This window comes from Gigantopelta aegis, chromosome 15, assembly GCF_016097555.1.
Source record: "Gigantopelta aegis isolate Gae_Host chromosome 15, Gae_host_genome, whole genome shotgun sequence".
Taxonomy (NCBI): domain Eukaryota; kingdom Metazoa; phylum Mollusca; class Gastropoda; order Neomphalida; family Peltospiridae; genus Gigantopelta; species Gigantopelta aegis.
In genome coordinates, this window is record NC_054713.1 from 37,269,879 (window position 1) to 37,290,983 (window position 21,105).

The 21,105-nt window shown below is 39.8% G+C and overlaps 1 protein-coding gene across 1 annotated transcript; it reads left to right on the forward strand.

Annotated features, from left to right (window-relative positions):
• The first annotated feature begins 271 nt into the window (after positions 1 to 271).
• Positions 272 to 20,338, forward strand: LOC121390743 (sialin-like). The gene is made up of 11 exons (XM_041522644.1): positions 272 to 350; positions 3,881 to 4,107; positions 5,229 to 5,462; positions 6,351 to 6,438; positions 7,266 to 7,361; positions 8,463 to 8,593; positions 11,036 to 11,185; positions 11,877 to 12,009; positions 13,562 to 13,712; positions 14,295 to 14,385; positions 19,757 to 20,338. The coding sequence occupies exons 1-11, from the start codon at positions 296 to 298 to the stop codon at positions 19,949 to 19,951; spliced, it is 1,551 nt and encodes a 516-aa protein (XP_041378578.1). The 5' UTR covers positions 272 to 295; the 3' UTR covers positions 19,952 to 20,338.
• The last annotated feature ends 767 nt before the right edge of the window (positions 20,339 to 21,105 follow it).

A 21,105-nucleotide genomic window follows, 5' to 3' on the forward strand; every position in this document is an offset into this window, starting at 1 on the left:
CTGGTCCAAGGCAGAAACTGCATGTAAATATACCGATGAACAAATGAAACGCAAATAATAATTTACCTTTCTCTGCTTTATTTTTAAAATATTCAGTTTGAATGTTATTAATTTTTGTATCTTCAATAATTATCAATGTCTTGTGAACATTTAATACTCATTTTGACAGTCTTTTTTTACCGGATTAATTTTATCATGAAAAAAGTTTTAAATATTAAACTGTTCGCGCCTCTTTTGTTGCTGAGTATATTAACAAAATGTGGCGCTGACTCCGGGTATTTGGGAGAAGACGAAGATGAGTGGAGGAAGTACAAACGAACACACCAGCGATTTACCAGCTGAAGAAAATGGTAATACGAAAGAAACGTTTTCTTTGTCTTTTCTTTCTTTCTTTCTTTCTTTCTTTCTTTCTTTCTTTTGTTTTCTTTCTTTCTTTCTTTTTTTCTTTTCTTTTCTTTCTTTCTTTTTTTGTCTTTGTTTATTACTGTAGATGTGTCTTTTTCTTCTTTTTCTTCTTTTCCTCTTGGCTTCTGAACAGCCTGCTATAGAAATTATGAGGCTTGAGCGCAGGTAACTCGAGTCACCTCCATCCCTACCCCTTAATGATATCAATATCAATGGGTAGAGGGGTAGAGCTGGAGGTGACTCGAGCTAGAGAGGAAATTCCTTTTCTAATACCCATGAATGGAAGAAAATGTTTTATATAACTACGCACTCAAGACATTTTATTTACGGCTATATGGCGTCGGACATATGGTTAAGGACCACACAGATATTGAGGGAGGAAACCAGCTCTCGCCACTTCATGAGCTACTCTTTTCGATTAGCAGCAGGGGATCTTTTATATGCACCATCCCATAGAACAGGATAGCACATACCACGGCCTTTGATGTACCAGTCGTGGTGCACTGGCTGGAACGATATCCATGAATTGGTGCCATAGAACTCTGTAGAGTGTTTTCTCCAAACTTGCTGTAGCATGTTGCGGCACCATGTCTCAACAGTCCATCGCCATCTTGTCTTAAACAACGTCATGCTGCCCTGATATTAAACAAGCCTTTTCCAATAATTAATTCTAAAATTTCATTTATATTATAAAACACTCGGAAAATGTATTATTAATTAATAAAATATCCCTATATTTTTCCATTCATTTATTAAAGCAAACACAAAAAATTACATTTATTTTTATTTCAGTTAATCTTTTAGTATTTAATAACTAAAAACGTTCCCTGAAAATGGTAAAAACAAATTTCCCAAAAGTATTAAGTCTACAATGCCTTGCCAACTATCTAGAGAAAAGAGTAACAAAATAGTAAAATAACGAGTAGAAAGGAAATCCGCTGCATTTTCCATTAGCAGCAAGTGATCGTTTATATGCACCATCACACAGACAGGATAGTACACACCACGGCCTTTGATATACCAGTCGTGGTTCACTGGCTGGTGAGCGCTTTACCACTAGGCTACATCCCGCCCCTACGCAAAATGTTGGACGCATTGCAGCTTAGACGATTAAAAGTGTGTAAATGACAGCGCAACACGCAAAACAAATTTGGTTGTGTGTGTATAATGAAAGCGTGCTTGACGTTGTTCAAATATGACTTAAAGCTATTTTGGGTAAATTTCGACACACACCCCAATACCTCCCATACACGCTCAAGATATTACGTAACGCTATATTGTTTTGGTACATTTCGATACCTCCAACATCTCTCATACACCCTCTCAAGATATGACGTAACGCTCGGACACACCCCACGCCACATCCACCCCACCCCACCCCCACCCCCACCCCACCTTCGCAAACAATCCACGGGGCAAACAATGTATTTATTCGCTAGCTTGCAATTTAGCTACGTTAATGTATACGTATCGACAGACTTTTAGTCTTTGCCGCCATGAAATAATCGTATGTGGTATATATGCCTAAAACGCAAGCCGCAGTCGCACGAGACGCAACAGCCTGACCGCACGCACGTGCCGCATCCAATCTATATAAGCCTTTAAGTATATGTATCAGCACGTCTTGAGTATCTGTTTACTGAATATAGGAAGGAAGTAGATGTTTTATTTAACGACGCACTCAACACATTTTAATTACGGTTATATGGCGTCAGACATATGGTTACGGTCCACACATATATAGAGAGAGGAAACCCGCTGTCGCCACTTCATGGGCTACTCTTTCCGATTAGCAGCAAGGGATCTTTTATATGCACCATCCCACAGACAGGGCAGTACATACCACGGCCTTTGATATACCAGTCGTGGTGCACTGGCTGGAGTGAGAAATAACCCAATGGGTCCACCTACGGGGATTGATCTCAAACCGAACGCACATCAGGCGAACGCTTTACCACTGGGCTACTTCCCGACCCCTACTGAATGCAGATTACTGGTAACAGTTCGGGTACAGTCGTACCTTGGCTGTTCTACCATTTTGCCTTCCTCCCTGATTCAAAATTAATATTTAATATATACAGTTTGTTTAGAAACTATTTTTTTATTTACTTTTCGTTTTTCTTCTTTCTTTTTTTAAAATTAATTGGGGAGGGTTTTTTTGTTGTGAAAGTTGGTATGGGTTTAAACATAATAATATGGGTTTCAGCATTATTTAATTTAATGTTACAGATTAATTCAGGTTCCAGGTTGACGCAAATGGACTATAATCACTATTTATTACAGTAACGTTTATTCTGTTTAACGACACCACTATTTAACTAAACATCGGCTGTTTGGTGTAAAAAATTTCGCAATGGCAATACGTATTCTTCAGAGGAAACCCACATCGTTTCGATTAGCAGCAAGGGATCTTTTATATGCACTTTCCAACAGATAGCACAGCACATACCACAAGTGGTGGGGTACTGGGTGGGGCGAGAACAGAAAAAAAAAAAAAAAACCCACCCACAGAGGAGATTCGATCCTTCGACTGGGCTAAATCGGAAATTTCACCTTAACAACATTGCAGTACCGTGTTTGTTCCCCAAACGGTGAATTTTGGCTACATCAGTTTAGTTGACTTGTATATTACCGTACCTTGTTTATTGTCTAAAGGATGGATTCTGGTTACATTAGTTTAGTTTATTTATATATTGCAGTACCATGTTTGTTGTCTAAACGATGGATTCTGGCTACATCGATTTTGTTGACATATATTAAAGTACACAGGTTTGTTGTCTAAACGATGAATTCTGGCTACATCAATTTTGTTGACATATATTAAAGTACACAGGTTTGTTGTCTAAACGATGAATTCTGGCTACATCAATTTTGTTGACATATATTAAAGTACACAGGTTTGTTGTCTAAACGATGAATTCTGGCTACATCAATTTTGTTGACATATATTAAAGTACACTGTTTGTTTTCTCAACGACGGATTCTGGTTACATCAATTGTGTTTGTTATATATTACGATACTCTATTATCTAAACGATGGATTCTGGCCTATACCAGTTTTGTTGTTTTATATATTACAGTACGCTGTCTGTTATCTAAACGATGGATTCTGGCCTATACCAGTTTTGTTGTTTTATATATTGCAGTACCCTGTCTGTTATCTAAACGATGGATTCTGGCCTATACCAGTTTTGTTGTTTTATATATTGCAGTACCCTGTCTGTTATCTAAACGATGGATTCTGGCCTATACCAGTTTTGTTGTTTTATATATTGCAGTACCCTGTCTGTTATCTAAACGATGGATTCTGGCCTATATCAGTTTTGTTGTTTTATATATTACAGTACCCTGTCTGTTATCTAAACGATGGATCTGGCCTATACCAGTTTTGTTGTTTTATAAATTACAGTACACTGTCTGTTATCTAAACGATGGATTCTGGCCTATACCAGTTTTGTTGTTTTATATATTACAGTACCCTGTCTGTTATCTAAACGATGGATTCTGGCCTATACCAGTTTTGTCGGCTTCGTCCTGGTCTATGCAACGCGTGTCAACATCAGCATGGCCATCATCTGCATGGTGCGGTCAGACGACTACAACAACCACAACAACAGCCACAACGACAGCGTCCTCCGTGGTCATGATATTGTGAATGAAACAGGACCGTGCGGAAGTCTGCACCATGAAGTCTCAGTGACGGTATTTTATAAATATATATGTATATGTATATGTATATGTATATGTATGTATATCTATCTATCTATCTACCTACCTACCTACCTACCTACATATATATATATATATATATATATATATATATATATATATATATATATATATATATATATATATATATATATATATATATGTATATACAGTATATATATTAGTGATATCTGAGTGTACAGCTATTTTGAATTATGCGTGTAAATATTCTACAAAGAGTTCCAGTTGTTAATTTTGTTATTACTAAATCGCATTGTACAATAATTCCCCATATGCTGTCAAAGATGTAATGATTCGGACACATATACTACAGTCCTGTATATACAGGACTATAGTAGTCTTAAACGAAACATTTTCCCGTCAGGTCAGGTCATGTCAAAGGGTTTTGCAGGCACATTCAGAACAGGCTGTTGTAGCGCACGCCTGTAATAGGCGCAGGTGCCCCGACCCGGCTCCTCCGTCCAGGACTGGAAAAAGGTCGGGGTGGGTGGGAGAGGGGGCCACCCGCGCTGGGAAGTGCAAGGGAGCACCAGAAGCTCGACCGGGGTCGGTAGCGGGCGGGGGATTTTCCTATTAACATAAGCGGTCATTTATATGCACTTTCTCATATACCACGTTTTTTGACACACCAGTCGTGGGGCAGTCGTTGTGACGAGAAATAACACAGTCAGAGAAATGGTCTACCGACGGGATTCGATCCTGCGATCAAAGCGCCTCAGATACCCTCTTTATCAGATAATTATATCTTCTTTTGTTTCTTCTTTTTCCCCGTAGCCCAGTGATACAGCGCTCGTTCGATGCGCGGTCGGTGTGGGATCGATCCCCGTCGGTGGGCCCAATGGGCAATTTCTCGTCACAGCCAGTGCACCACGGTTGATATATCAAAGGCCGTGGTATGTACTACCCTGTCTGTGAGATGGTGCATATAAAAGATCCCTTGCTGCTAATCGAAAAAGAGTAGCCCATGAAGTGGCGACAGCGGGTTTCTTCTTTCAATATCTGTGTGGTCCTGTCTGACGCCATATAACCATAAATAAAATGAGTTGAGTGCGTCGTTAAATAAACATTTCTTTCTTTCTGTTTTTTCTTTCCAGGAAGGAGAATTCGACTGGGACAAGTCTGTTAGGTCACGTGTTCTCGCCATGTATTTCTACGGCTACATTTTCACCCAGTTGCCCGGTGGGTGGCTAGCCGCTAGGTACGGAACTAGAAGGGTGTGGGGGTACGCCATGACCCTAGTTGGCGTCTGTACCACCCTCACCCCTATAGGCGCTAGGACCAGCGTCTATCTGCTGTACGCGCTACGATTTCTCATCGGCTTTGGAGCGGTGAGTAACGAAGCTGATGGTTGGGGGTAGTAGGGGTTGATAGGAGATTTTGTGAATGCACCACGTAGAAACTTTCCTATGAAATGAACTCGAGATTTGAACCGCAAAAGGTTCACGTAGATTGGATTCGGCAGCTAGGGGGCTAGGGGGCGAGGAGACATGGGAGCCATGGCAGGCCCGTAGCCAATGGACCCCCTCCCCCCCCTCTTACCAGCCGCTTTTTTTTTTCAATATGACCCCGACCCCCCTAGCAACTCGGCACTTCGTGCCTCACCATAAGCCTAAACGACCCCCCCCCAAAAAAAAAAAAAAAAAAAAAAAACTAACCAAAAACAAACAACAACAAAAAAACACACACAAAAAACCCCCAACAAATTCTGGCTACAGGTGTGCATGGTCTCCCAGTTACATCTCATGTTCCCCTATCACCTTCTATATATGCATGTCACCACATAATACAACTCGTAGACGGTGTTGGTGTCCCCCGATGTAGGTGCCCGCCACCACCCCTCAATATACAAGTCTGGGTACGCCATGTAGTGTTTCAAGTGTGTGGGCGGGACGTAGCCCAGTGGTAAAGCGCTCGCTCGATGCGCGGTCGGTCTGGGATCGATCCTTTATTGGACTATTTCCCGTTCCAGCCAGTGTACCACGACTGGTACATCAAAGACTGTGGCATGTACTACCCTGTTTGTGGGATGGTGCATATAAAAGAACCATTGCTGCTAATTAAAAAAAAAAAAAAAGCAGCCCATGAAGTGGCGACAACGGGTTTCCTGTCTCAATATCTGTGTGGTCCTTAACCATATGCCTGACGCCATATAACCGTAAATAAAATGTGTTGAGTGCATCGTTAAATAAAACATGTCTTTTTCTTTCTTTCTCCAGGGTGTTTCGTTTCCCGCCATGCACTCGATGTTCGGGCGGTGGTCTCCCAAGTTTGAACGAAGCAAGCTCATATCGTTCAGCTATTCCGGTAAGAGTGAAACAGAGTACGAGGATTGACAAGACAAACATTACGATGTCATCGGTTGCTAAGCAATCGGTTATTCTCGTAGCTATTCTCGTACGAGGCATTCGTGTCGTGTGGCGTCGCCTTTAATTTATACAGCAATGCGTTGACATGGTTCGGCTAGTCTGCTTGTCTGTCTCGTGCTTTAGCTCTTTTTTTTTCTTCTGTAATTTGAAGTTATATACATGTATTAGTAAATATATATGTCCGTCCATTTGTCTGTCTGCGTGTCTACGTGCCTGCCTATTAGCTTAGTCCCTGCATCAGTCTTTCTTCTGAAATAGTAAAGAGGCATGTATGGGGTCATGACCTACTTTTCCGTGACCTTGACCTTGATGTGTGTTAGGAGACAATGACCTTGGTGCAGGTGTACGACCTTGGTGTGTAGGTGCGTAACCGACTTCCTCCCATGAACAACCCCCGCCCGTGTCTCTGACCTACTTAGAGGAACAATGCCCATGACCTTTGTTCCGCTCTTTCTCGGTCTGTCCGTATGTCTGTCTGTCTAACTGTCTGTCTTTCTGTTGCTGTCTCTCTGTATCTTTCAATTCTCTCTCTTTATCTTTCAACTCTCTCTCTCTCTCTCTCTCTCTCTCTCTCTCTCTCTCTCTCTCTCTCTCTCTCTCTCTCTCGCGCGCTCTCTCTCTCTCTCTCTCTCTCTCTCTCTCTCTCTCTCTCTTACACACACACACACACACACACACACACACACACACATACGGTAGTTCTGTATATCACAAACTTTAGATACCTTAAAAATACGCCTGTTATATAATTTTGATCTTTTCTAGGTGCGGCTGTGGGAACAATCCTCACATTTGGTCTTTCCGGCTTCATGTGTGCCTACGGATTCGACAACGGCTGGGGGTCTATATTTTACCTCACAGGTAGTACTCGAAGGAAATGAACATTCATCTAATGATATATGGTTGCCAAAATGTTCATACGATGTACCATATATTATATATTATATATCATATATCACATATGTCATGTTCATGTCCATGGTATGGTATGACATCACAGGATTTGACATATATCATATGTTATGTTATATCATGTCATGACATGTCATGTCATGTCATGACATGACATGTCATGTCATAATAATATATGATACGATAGCTGATAAGATAAGATAAGATAAGATAAGATAAGATATGATATATGATATGATATGATATGATATGATATTATATGATATGATATTATATGATATGATATGATATGATATATGATATATGATATGATATGATACGATACGATACGATACGATCCGATACGATACCACACCACACCGCACCGCACCACAGTGATCCTCCAAATACTCTCACAAAAACAAAACGAATGGAATGCCGTTAAATTCTTACACTTACACTCGATGACACTACATTGTGTCATCATTATGCAGCTTCATATTCAATTCGTTTTAGATATTTTATCGTAATTGCACTTCGTATCCCTTTTTCAAAGGTACAGTTGTTTAAATTACTTTTTTTTTTTTTTTTCAAATTCGATCAGATGTATTGGTAATAATCAAATTTAAATACGAAGAAACGAGATAAAGGGGGATAATTTAATCATGCACTTTTACAAAAAAAGTAAATATTATTTCTATATTTTCACTTTAGCTAAAATACAGCGAAAATATGACTTTTCACCAGATATGATTTTTATCGTTTCCGTAGCTCTATATATTTCATTGCCATGTATATAATAAGATATGATATGATATGATATGATATGATATGATATAGGCTATATGATATGTTGTATGATTTAGTATATGATATATGACGTGGTGTGACGTAATGTGACATGAGATATGACGTGACATAACTCGACAAAACACAGCATGACAGGTGCGTAACGCTAAGGTACATATTGAATATTTGTGATATGTGATCACTATATGATACATAATATATGAACTGTGATGTCATGTAATGCCATGTGATGTGACATGTAATGTTTCGACTGCTCGCTAGGTGGCGGCACTCTACTGTGGGCAGTAGTTTGGTTCTTCGTGGTGGCAGACACACCCAGTCAGCACAACACCATCACAGAGCTAGAACAAGACTTTATTGAAAATTCGATAGGTTTGAAGGGCGGTCTTAAGGTTTGTAAATTTAAATTATTTACACCAGGGACGAATCTAAAGGGAATATTGGGGTTCAATCGCCGGTTGAGTTGTTGGGGTTTTATCCTGCCACGCCGATATGTATTTACATGCTCATATACCACTAGAGGTTCGAGCATGCCTGACCCGGGACCCATTTTATCCCCCTAGTTTATTTTTTATTAAAGCACTGACACTTTCGACTGCGTTTAAATGTCAACTTGGTTAAAAATCCGCTCCACTGGCTAATAACTGGTAGGCCAGTAAAGCTGATTTTAATCAGACTGGTTTAAATGTACCACCACCACCCCTCGAAAACACTAGATCCGTCCTTGATTGCCATTTCCACTACTCATCCAATTGTGAAACCAGACCTGGCCAGAAGACCACCTCTGAAGGCCAAACTCTGGACTTTGGAACAACTGACGCCGTCGGTGGACCCATTGGGCTATTTCTCGTTCCGGCCAGTGCTCCACAACAGGTGTAACAAAGGCCGTGGTACGTACTGTGGGATGGTGCATATAAAAGATCCCTTTCTGCTAATCGAAAAGGGTTGCCCATGAAGTGGAAACAGCAGGTTTCCTCTCTCTATATCTGTGTGGTCCTTAACCATATGTCTGAAGCCATATAACCGTAAATAAAATGTGTTGAATGCGTCGTTAAATAAAAAATGTCCTTCCTTCCTTGAAACAACTGAAGGGGTGGGACGTAGCACAGTGGTAAAGTGCTCGTTTGATGCGCTGTTGGTCTAGGATCGATCCCCATCGTTGGGCCCATTGGGCTATATCTCGTTCCAGCCAGTACACCACGACTGGTATATCAACGGCCGTGGTATGTGCTACCCTGTCTGTGGGATGGTGCATATAAAAAAAAAACCTTGCTACTAATGGAAACAATGTAATGGGTTTCCTTTCTAAGACTATATGTTAAAATTACCAAATGTTTGACGTCCAGTAGCCCGATGATTAATAAATTAATGTGCTCTAGTGATGTCGTTAAACATAACACACTTTATTTATTTGAAACAGCTGTTGAACGCAGAGAAAGATTTCCATTTGACGTCCGGTGATACATTTTTCATTATGCTTGGGTAGTGGTGTTTTGGTGGGAGATAGACAAGGACACAGACATTATTCACACTAAATATACAGTCGGTGTTTTACAAACATTATTAATAATATTTTATATCATGCAAGGAAGCAAAAATAAAGGCTAACAATGTACAAAATTCGTTCACGGGAATTCTGGTTTAAAGGAAGGTTTTTGTGTTTAGCACCAAACATACCCATGATTTTCCTATTTAAAACGAGTTTGCTAAGCGAACCTAAGCTATTATTTACAGTAATCTTACACGAAACTTGTCTCGCTAGTGAATTTAGCCTGCACCACGGCACTAACTAGTCACAAACTAGTAGGTATCTTATAGTTAGCAATGCCAGAATCAATCACGTCTGAAGTGGCAAGATCGTGTGATATAGGTAGTAACCCCCCCCCCCCCCCCAAATAAACACATGAGACGGTAGGATAGAAAAGGACTAAAATGTGGAACAAAACGTAGACAGCGCAATGCTATCAGCGAAGATATTTAAAACGTGATCGTTAGAGTATGTGGCAGGGGCGGATTATGGGTTTTTTTTCCAGTTGCACTGAACCGCCCCTCCACCACGTAGATCTAAATTGATGTCCACATGTGTGTACTCTCTCGTCCCCTCCGATGTTTAAAAAAAAAACCTTACCTAAAGCATAATCCGCCCCCTGTGGGGTAGGCGATTTGTGTAAGCTTAGCATATACAAAACTAGTAGTTGAAAGTTCACGTTATATCTACTAGTGGCCGTTCAACTGTTCTGTAACGGTTGAGGGATGGTTGTAGAATGTGTTATGTCAGTATGCTTCTTTTTTTAAAGGGTGGGATGTCAAACGAAATCGCTTTGTTTTACGTTACGTTACGTAACTGCTGACAACCCGTGCACAACATGCCCTACAACATGCTAAAGACTTAAACCTGAAGGTTTTGTGCGGGTTTCATTTTAACGACCGGCCTCGGTGGCGTCGTGGTTAGGCCATCGGTCTACAGGCTGGTAGGTACTGGGTTCGGATCCCAGTCGAGGCATGGAATTTTTAATCCAGATACCGACTCCAAACCCTGAGTGAGTGCTCCGCAAGGCTCAGTGGGTAGGTGTAAACCACTTGCACCGACCAGTGATCCATAACTGATTCAACAAAGGCCATGGTTTGTGTTATCCTGCTTGTAGGAAGCGCAAATAAAAGATATCTTGCTGCCTGTCGTAAAAGAGTAGCCTATGTGGCGACAGCGGGTTTCTTCTAAAAAAAACAGTGTCAGAATGACCATATGTTTGACGTCCAATAGCCGATTATAAGATAAAAAAAATCAATGTGCTCTTGTGGCGTCGTTAAATAAAACAAACTTTACTTCATTTTAGCGTGATTCCACCCCCTGGCTGGCCATGTTGAAATCGGCGCCATTGTGGGCGATCATATTTGCGCATGTCTGTAACAACTACACGAACTACACTCTGCTGACCAGTTTACCGACGTTCATGAAAGAAGTTCTCAAGTACGACATCAGACAGGCAAGTTAAAGTTCATATAGAATGGATGCGGTGCGTGCGAGCATGCGGTCCAACTGTTGCGTCTCCGGCTTGCGTTTTTCGGTGGGCCCATTGGACTATTTATCGTTCCTGCCAGTGCTCCACAACTGGTGTAATAAAGGCCGTGGTATGTACTATCCTGTCTGCGGGATGGAGCATATAAAAGATCCCTTGCTGCTAATCGAAAAGAGTAGCCGATGAAGTGGAGATAGCTGGTTTCCTCTCTCAATATCTGTGTGGTCCTTAACCATATGTCTGACGCCATATAACCGTAAATAAAATGTGTTGAGTGCGTCGTTAAATAAAACATTTCCTTCCTTCCGGCTTGCGTTTTGGGCATAAACACCATATACTATTATATCACTGCGGCTATCAAACAATAAAACAACAATAACAAACAAAAAACCACAACCCCCCCCCCCCCTCCCAAAAAAAAAAAAACACACAAAAAAACCCAGCGAATAAAACAAACAAAAACACAAAAACAGAACACAAACGAAAAAACACACAAAAAAACCTCCCCTCCCCACAAAACAAACAGACAAACAAAACAAAAACAAAAACACCCTTAAAATGGAGACTGGTATGGGGTATGCATCGCAACTTTAAGGTCCACGGTGATTAAAAGATGATACACCTTTAATTCTGGATACTTGTTTGTCTGTGTTCACAGAATGGCATGCTCTCGTCGTTACCCTACCTATGCACCTGTATTTCCGCTATCTGTGCCGGGCAGCTCGCGGACATTGTGAGGGCCAAACACATTCTGAGTACAACACTGGTGAGGAAGATTTGGCAAAACACATGTAAGTTCTTTTCTTTTTAACATCACAAAAGTGGTAGCAAAGGCCGTGGTATGTGCTATTCTGCCTGCGTGTGCTAACAGGGCCGTACCCTCCGGGGGGAGAGGGGGGGGAGGGGAGCAGGCAGTTGCCTCCCTGAGAATCTCACTTTTTTTTTCACTCCAGAAAATAGCATACACATCTCAGGGTTTAATTTGTATAGTGTTTCATTTGTTTATAAAAAGTAGTGCCCCCCCCCCCCCCTAGGATTTTGATCAGGGTACGACCCTGACTAATCAGAAAGACTAGCAGGGGCGTCGGTCCTTTTTGGGCCAGGAACGTTTTTCTTCTCTTCCTATGGCGCTCACATAGTACAGATTTTACCATATATAGTCTACATTGCTTTCATGGCCGTACCAACTTTTAATTGCTTCCGACGCTCCTGACTAGCCTATTATGTCTGTATTCCTTACCCACGTGTCTAACGCCAGATAACCCCAATTAAAATGAGTGTGTCGTTAAATAAACCATTCCTTCCTTCTTTTTAATAGATTTTATATATATGACTGAATGAATAAATGAATGTTTAACGACACCCCAGCACGAAAAATACATCGGCTATTGGGTGTCATACCATGGTAATGCAAACAAATAAAGTGATGATCAACATCAATATAAAAATTCAAGATTTAAATAAAAAGAGTGTAAAGAACTGTGCAAAAATACAAATATCACAGATAGATACTGACTTTTACTCAAAATTCCAAACAAGGGGATTTGTGCTGTATTGGCCATTCTCAAAGAGAATGTTACACTCCTGCACCACGGTGAGGATACAGCACGCGCAGGAGTGTACATGACTGAGGTCAGGATACAGTCAGGATACACGTAAAAGAAAGAAAGAAAATTTTATTTATTTAACGACACATTTTAACTAAGGTTATATATATGGCGTCAGACATATGATTAAGAGTTACAGAGATCATTAGACTGTCGCCACTACATGAGCTGCAAGCTAACATCTTTAAATATGCATCATCCCACAGATGAGATAGTACCTACCATAGCCTTTATTACACAGAAAAACCGAGAAAAAGTCTAATTGACCAACGGACGAGGATGGATTATAGACCGACCCATCATCAAAGCGAGCGCTCCACCACTGGGCTACATCCCACCCTGGGCGCCGGACATGGTATGGCTATGTGTTCTTTTACTTTCTTTCTTTTTTTTTTTTTTTCTTTCTTTTTTTTCTTTCTGTTTTTTGACAGAGAAAAAAGGGGTTGGCACAGACGCACCGGCGCCTTCCACTGGATCCGCCCCTGATTTCATTTGAACTACAGATGTTTTTAATCTGCAGACAAAACGTAAATAAATAATGGGCCGAGATTACGATGCCTGTATCTCTCAAACGCCCGTGTATAATCATTATAATTGCTTCTAGTTAGTTACACGTGTGTAAGTCTAAAACAGGCAGTGTAAATTCGGCATTATAATTGCTTCTAGTTAGTTACACGTGTGTAAGTCTAAAACAGGCAGTGTAAATTCGGCCTTATGCGTCTGCCACGTGTTTCAGCGTTCTGGCTGGCGGCCTCGTTCCTGGTGGGTGCTGGGTTTGTGACGTGTGAGCAGCGCGTGGTGGGCGTCGTGCTGCTGTGTCTGTGCGTCAGCGCCATGGGCATCAACAAGGCGGGCTACATGGTCAGCCACGTCGACATCGCGCCCAGGTGAGTAGGCCTACACATATCATATAATATCACAGTTCGCTTTCTTGCTTGTTTGTTTAGTTACATTGGTTTGTTTTTATTTGTTGTTGTTTGTTGGGGGGGGGGGGGGGGGGGTTGGGGTTGTTTGGTGTTTTGTTTGGGGGGATTGTTGTTGTTTTTGTTAGGGGGGGGTGATTGTGTATGGGGAAGGGAGATTGGGATTTTATAGAGGTGTTTAATATTATTTTTGTTGTTATTTGTTTCGTTTTTATTTTTGTTAGTTTTTGTTTTAATTTTGTTTTAAATATTTTAGTTTATTATGTTATATTATACTACTACTACTACTACTACTACTACTACTACTACTACTACTACTACTACTACTACTACTACTACTACTACTACTACTACTACTAATAATAATAATAATAATTATTATTATTATTATTATTATTATGTATTTTTCCCCTGACAAAGACAAAATAAATATCAAATTCCTTCAAAAATTAATTAATTAAGTGATGTATTTCTTTTACCTGACAAAGACACAAAATCAAATTCCTGCAAAAATAGTAAAAATTCGAGATTTTTCGTTATTTTCAGGTATTCTGGAGTTCTCCTAGGAATTAGTAATACTCTTGCTACGATACCGGGTATGATTGCGCCTTTAGTAGCAGGGGTGTTAACTCCAAATGTAAGTAATTTATTATCCACTCGTGATGAATCGTCAAAAACCGGCCTCGGTGGTGTCGTAGTTAAGCCATCGAACATAAGGCTGGTAGTTACTGGGTTCGCAGCCCGGTTCCGGCTCCCACTAAGAGCGAGTTTTAACGAATCTATGGGTTGGTATAAGACCACTACACCCTCTTCTCTCTCACTGACCACTAACCCACTGTCCTGAACAGACAGCCCAGATAGCTGAGGTGTGTGTACCCAAGACAGCGTGCTTGAACCTTAATTGGATATAAGCACGAAAATAAGTTGACATAAAATAACGGAATAAGATCATGATAATTATCTTGAACGAGTTCGTATTTCGCCTGTCTGTGACAAAATAGAAATTCGGCGTCACTGTTCTAGCGACATCATTTCTTATTTGAATTTTTTTAAGACGCCTTTTCCTCGGTTTTTCTCTAATTCAACCAATCGGATATCAGCATTTCGATCGTCTTAATCGTGAAGACACACCAAAAAAGCCGTCTTAATAACAAGTCACGTGACCAAAATTACTTCGACACAAAGTCAATTGGCCAGACATCATCAACCAAGAGCTACCTACGAATGACGTCAAAACAACTGGCGCGAACACGCAGTGACGCTTGCCTCGCTCATACCAAAATGTAATGAACCTATGAAATGCCGTCTAGATCGGTTAAAGGGACATTCCTGACTTTAAAGCTAATAAAATAGACAGTAATATGGATTAGTAAACTCACCTGTAATATTTTTGTGTAAAAAAAATCAATGAAAAGTGCGAAATTGAAATACTTACATAGAATAATACTTTCGGGATTCCCCATGGCTCGATTATTTGAAATCCTCGCGGAAAGGTGAAGGTCAGAGGTCGCAGTGATGACGAGAACACAAATTTCCCACAATGCAATATTCAACATGGCTTCGGTGAGTACACGTTTTTGGGATGCAGTCGATTCGTCCACAGGACAATTTGTCCACGGACGATTCGTCCACAGGACAATTTGTCCACGGACGATTCGTCCAATGAAAATTCGTCCACTGAGGAACTCGAGACGATTCGTCCGCTACAAAAAATCAGTTCCGGACGATTCGTCCACTGGGTTTTTATTTCCCCAGTACATTTCCATGGGTGAAAGTTTTCCGGCATATGCCGGATTTTCCGCTTTTTCTGGGTCTCTAAGGGTCGTTTTTCCAAATCGTGTAAATCCGTTGAGATTTTCATAGGGGGGTGGGTAGGGGTTATGACCAAACTTCTCCGATTGTTGATAGATGATTACTCCAAAGTTCAACAAAAAGTTCGATTCTACAACCTAGTTTTAGCAATGATTCAATCCGAGAAAGTTCCCCGATCTAGCAGATGCACATTTCAGTAAGTGCGCGGTTTTTTTTTTTTTTTTTTTTTTTTTTTTTTTTTTTGGGGGGGGGGGGGGTTACGGAGATCGCCGATCCTTTCGTTCGATTCCGACAAAACTGACTCAATGTGATCACCAGTCAACGGAACCACAAAATCGAGTTTTTATTTTATTTCGAGGTTATTAGGCATATGGGGATAACATGTAACGAGGGAGGGTACAGTGGATATAATGTACGCCATTGAAGGAGAACATGACATGGGGGGGGGGGGGGGGGGGGGGGGTGTAATAAAGTCTTCCGACGCGGAGGCTTGCATTACCTATTTGCCTAATCGTGACATGCGAGGTAATGTACGAGTGAGTGGACGAATCGTCCGGGGCATGATAATGAATACAAACAGTTAATAAAAAATGGATATTAATGTTGAATTCTAACTCTATTTTACTTTTTGGGTTATAGTATACCACAAAATAATGTTAAGAAACGATTACAATGTCAAAGAAATAACTATTAATATGTATGAAAAAAATGCAGTCATCGAGTGGATCAATCGTCCGTGGACGAATTGTCCAGTGGACGAACCGTATGGAAAGCACGTTTTTAATGTTATTTATTTTTTTAATATTGATGTTTTGCATTGATTACCAACGACTTTCCATTTGTTTCCTACAAGTCAGTAGTATTACAATTTTTTTTTTCGTCGATAACAATTCCAAGATTTCAACTCTTTTTTTTCAACTTCAACAACTTTTTTTATCTTGTCTCTTTTCTATTGCCTTCGGCTTGGCAAGCCTGCTGATCGTTCTAGCATTTAGGGTTAGGGTCACTTGTACTTATAGCTATAGAGATCTATAGATGTTGGAAAGATCGGAACTTTGTCCATTAGTCAACTCTCCCCAACCCAAGCATTATACTCATAATACTGTGATGGTGCAATTTTATGCGTATCTGGTCGTTTCGGCCGGTTGCTAGTCACTTCGTACCTTGGTCCTTTCGTACCATAGTCATTTCGTAGCTTGGTTCTTTTGTACCATAGTCATTTCGTACCTAATTTGGTCCTTTCGTACCATTGCAAAATTGAAAGTCATATCGTACCCAATCTAATTACGTATATAAGATCAAAACACCACCTGCAACTGACTTTATAAATCATTAAATATTTAATTTTGTCCCTAAAAAAAGATCAAGTCATTTCGTACCATACACTGAAACAAATTTGTTGTTAATTTAAGGGCGTTTCTGATCAGCAAAAAAAATAAAAATATTGTCATTGTCTATAAACATGAGCAATTGGCTGATTTGGTAATCGATAGGGTAGTCAATGTTTTCAGTGGTTGTTATTGTTTATTTCTTAAACAAATAAAATAATAAGTAATAATAAGTAATATTCGACCATTTCAGCTGGTAACTGAAAAAAATTGTTCATATTTATTTATTTATTTATAATTATTAGGATATTTATTAATTATGAAAAAAGCACACTTTGGTCAATTGGAGCCAATTTCAGAAAACATCGAAGTTGGCCGTTAGTAGTACATACCAAATACGGCTCTTGTCAGGTAAAATGGAAATAACAGTTGACAGGTGTTATGGTAAATCAATAACGATATGCTGCACAATAATGTGTTCAGATTTTCAAACTGTCAAAGTAAATTTAAAAAACAAAACAAAAAAACACTGCTTTTATGCTATGGTCGATTCGTTTTTTATATACTGGTATGAAATGACTATGGTATGGAAAGACTTCTCACAATGGTATGAAATAACTAAAGTACGAAATGACTTTTTGCAATGGTACGAAATGACTAGGGTACGAAATGACCAGGCAGCATGGTATTTACATGTGCTCTACGTCACAAAAAGGTCACGTGATGCGCTTCAAATGCATGACAAGTCGAAGGGAATCCGCCGTCTAAAAATAGACTATTTGACGGTTGAAGGGAAAAATAAATTGATACGTACGAAAAAATATTTGGCAAAAATGCATATTGAGCTACTACGAACATTTGGGGGACCAAAAACACATTGGATATACAGATATAGATATTCTGGACAAGGAAATGTAAGTAAATTGTCATTCTAACAATTAAAAAAGGTTTTATTAGCCGGAAACTTTATAGCATTGCAACAAAGTCAGGAATGTCCCTTTAATAGGCTTAAGATGTTTCTTCAGAAATAAGAACGGGCTCCGCCTCGCTCCACCCCCTTCTTATTTCTGAAGAAAGGTCTTAATGCCTTCTAACCTATACCTAGAAGCTTGACGTGATGTCTTGAACGAGATGGCGCTTCGCATCTCTGTTAAAGGTCAAGGTCATTTTTTTCTCCCCCCCCCCCCCCCCCCCCCCCCCCCCAAAAAAAAAAAAGAAGAAAGAAAAAAGGCCAGCGCTCTTAGCGACTCCATTTCTTATCCGAATTTCATGAAACGTCATACCGGTATATAGAAATAGGATCATGATATCTTGAACGAGTTCTCGTTCCGCCGTTCTGTGTCAGAGGTCAAGGTCACTTGTCCTCAAAATAGAAATTATGACATCACTGCTCAAACGACTTCATATTTCAACCGAGTGTCATGCAACTTCAGTTATAAGATTAAGATAAAGGACATGTTGAACGAGCTTACGTGTCCCCTTTTTGCGTCAAGGGTCAAGGCCACTTTCACTAAAAATAGAAAATACATCACTGCTCTGCCTACTACATTTGTCATCCGATTTTCATTGAATTTGACATACAGGAACAGGACCATGCAGTCAATAAGGGATTTGCAGCGTTACCGATCCCTTATTAACTAGCTATTATCCATTGACCATTGTACGACATGCAATTCATTTTTCAAGAAAAAGGAATACATAGTTTTGCTCATACTGCAACTCTGAGATGACCCCTTTTAAAGGCATACTGTCACAGATTTAAGGATCTTATTTCTCCAAAAGTAGATAATAAATGAAAATTACATCAATGTTTGGAAACCAAATCTGACTATTGAATCACCTTAACTAAACCATGATGGAATGAAATCAATGTAAATCCTCTTGGCAATATTAATTTTTAAATTATGGACCATTGCCATAATTCATTTTTTTTTTTTTACAAAATATCATTAATAAGTGGAGTATGATGGTTAATTAGATTGTTGAATCAAGTACATTTTGGTACAAATCAGATACATATTTTTCACGTAATACTTTGTTAGGTTATTTAATAGGTCGGTGGTCTGTGACAATATGCCTTTAAAGATTAAAGGAAATGTTTTATTTAACGACGCACTCAACACATTTCATTTACGGTTATATCGGCGTCGGATTAAAGTGTAAAGATGCTATTATATATATATATATATATATATATATAGTATATATATATATATTAAGATTCAAGCATTCTATTATGAATTACTGTAGACCACTAGACCTACATACCTCATGTATTTGGGCCGTTTGCCCATTCTTATGCAGGTCCTTATGAACGGTATCTGAAGTGTGTGTGTGGTGAGGGGTGTGTGTGTGTGTGTGTGGGGGGGGGGGGGTTACAATTTCTAGTGAGGGTACAAGCCTGACCATAGTAACGTCATAGCCTACGGCGGTTTTAAGATACTGTAGCGCTACGATATAGCTTCGAAAATATAGGCCCATAGTTTTATCTTTATTTAAATTGTTGTATGCGTGACTGGTTTCATGAAAAGTAATCCATTTAATGCATCTTCTTTCTTTTTCTTTATTTTGTTCGAGTATAATGTAAAATGAATCTTATATTTTGTTGTTGATGCTAACAAAATACTTGGGCGTAGCCAGAGAGGAAAAAAAAACCCGCCGAGGCAAACCCAGACCTGTAAAATAAATATCAGTGTCATGGGAAAAATAAAATAAATCTGGGGAAATTCCAGAAGAAGCAATCGCCTCGTCTGCTTCATGCTGGCTACGTCACTGAATACCTACGTCAACCTTGCCCTATACCGCCCCGAACATTTCTATTAAATTTCTAAATTACTGTGAAGATCAAATCTATGTGTGTATTTCAAGAAAACTGCAGAGGAATGGAGGAATGTGTTCTATGTGTGTGCCGCGCTGGCTGTAGCAGGCGCCATTTTGTATGGGTGTTTAATCAGTGGAGAGCTCCAGCCCTGGGCACGTGACAAGGACACGGAACGCGCTGCACTGCCGGAAAACGACGAGAGCGACCGAACTAATGACGAAAAGGAACGACGGAATAACTAAGAACAAGAGTGATGAGAGAAAAGCAATATCTGCTAAGAACGATATATAAAAAAACACACAACAAAAACACATTTTAATATACAGGTATTTTTATTAATGTTCTGTACATTTCTGATCATTGTCGTTTGGGAGATGGTGTGCATAACAGACCAGTTTGACCTATTTTTCAGTCACTTTACCTAATTAATTGTATCATGAAAAAAAAATGTATTAAAATATAAGCATTTCTTTTGTTATTTAGCATATTTTTAACCACCACCCCCCCCCCCCCTCAAACACACACAAACATACTTATTTTATACTAAGTATTGCCCAAACCAGTTATTCCGCATTACAAAAAGTGTCCTCTCAAAAATAGGTCATTTTTAAGCATATCGCAAGTCAAAACAGAAATAATTAAAATACAATTATGCATATGGAAAGGCGATGCAACACTAAAAGAGATTAATGCACACACACAACGTCAAAGTAAACTAGCATGCATTATATACACTTATAAAGACACACGTGCATATGGGCTTTCATTGTTGTAAGGGGGTGGGTGGGTGGGGGGCAGGATTATTTCCCCCGGATTAAACGAAAATGTCCTGATCTGGATAAAAATGTTAATTCATATTTACATTACTACCAAACAACTATATTGGGTTTCAAACGAATCACTAGGCATTTGTTACATGGGGTATTTAATGATGGAAATACACAGTGAAAATGTTTCAGGCCAATTCATTTTGTCTGAAAGTCTCCGTCGTTTTTGCCCAAATGCGAAGATTTTATCAACACTTGGATGAGGGGGAGGTGTGCCACACACACACACACACACACATCCCGATTCCTCGTCTTTCACTCTTATGTAAAGACAGTAAATATTAATGTTCCTCCAGAGATTCCAAGTTGACCATTAAAAAGAAACGAATCCATCACCTTCATATGTTACACACTTTGAAACTCGAGTGTGTGTAAACTAGCATCCTCAATCTCGATCAATGTCTGCCCATATTTTGACCACCTCGTCTTCACAGTTGAGGGGCAGTGACCCTCTCCCCACACCCACACCCACTCTCTCCATCCAGACACCCTACCCGACGTACGTACATAAGTACTATCCAATACAAGTAGCTTTTGTATTTACAAATGTATTGTACAACGTTGTCATA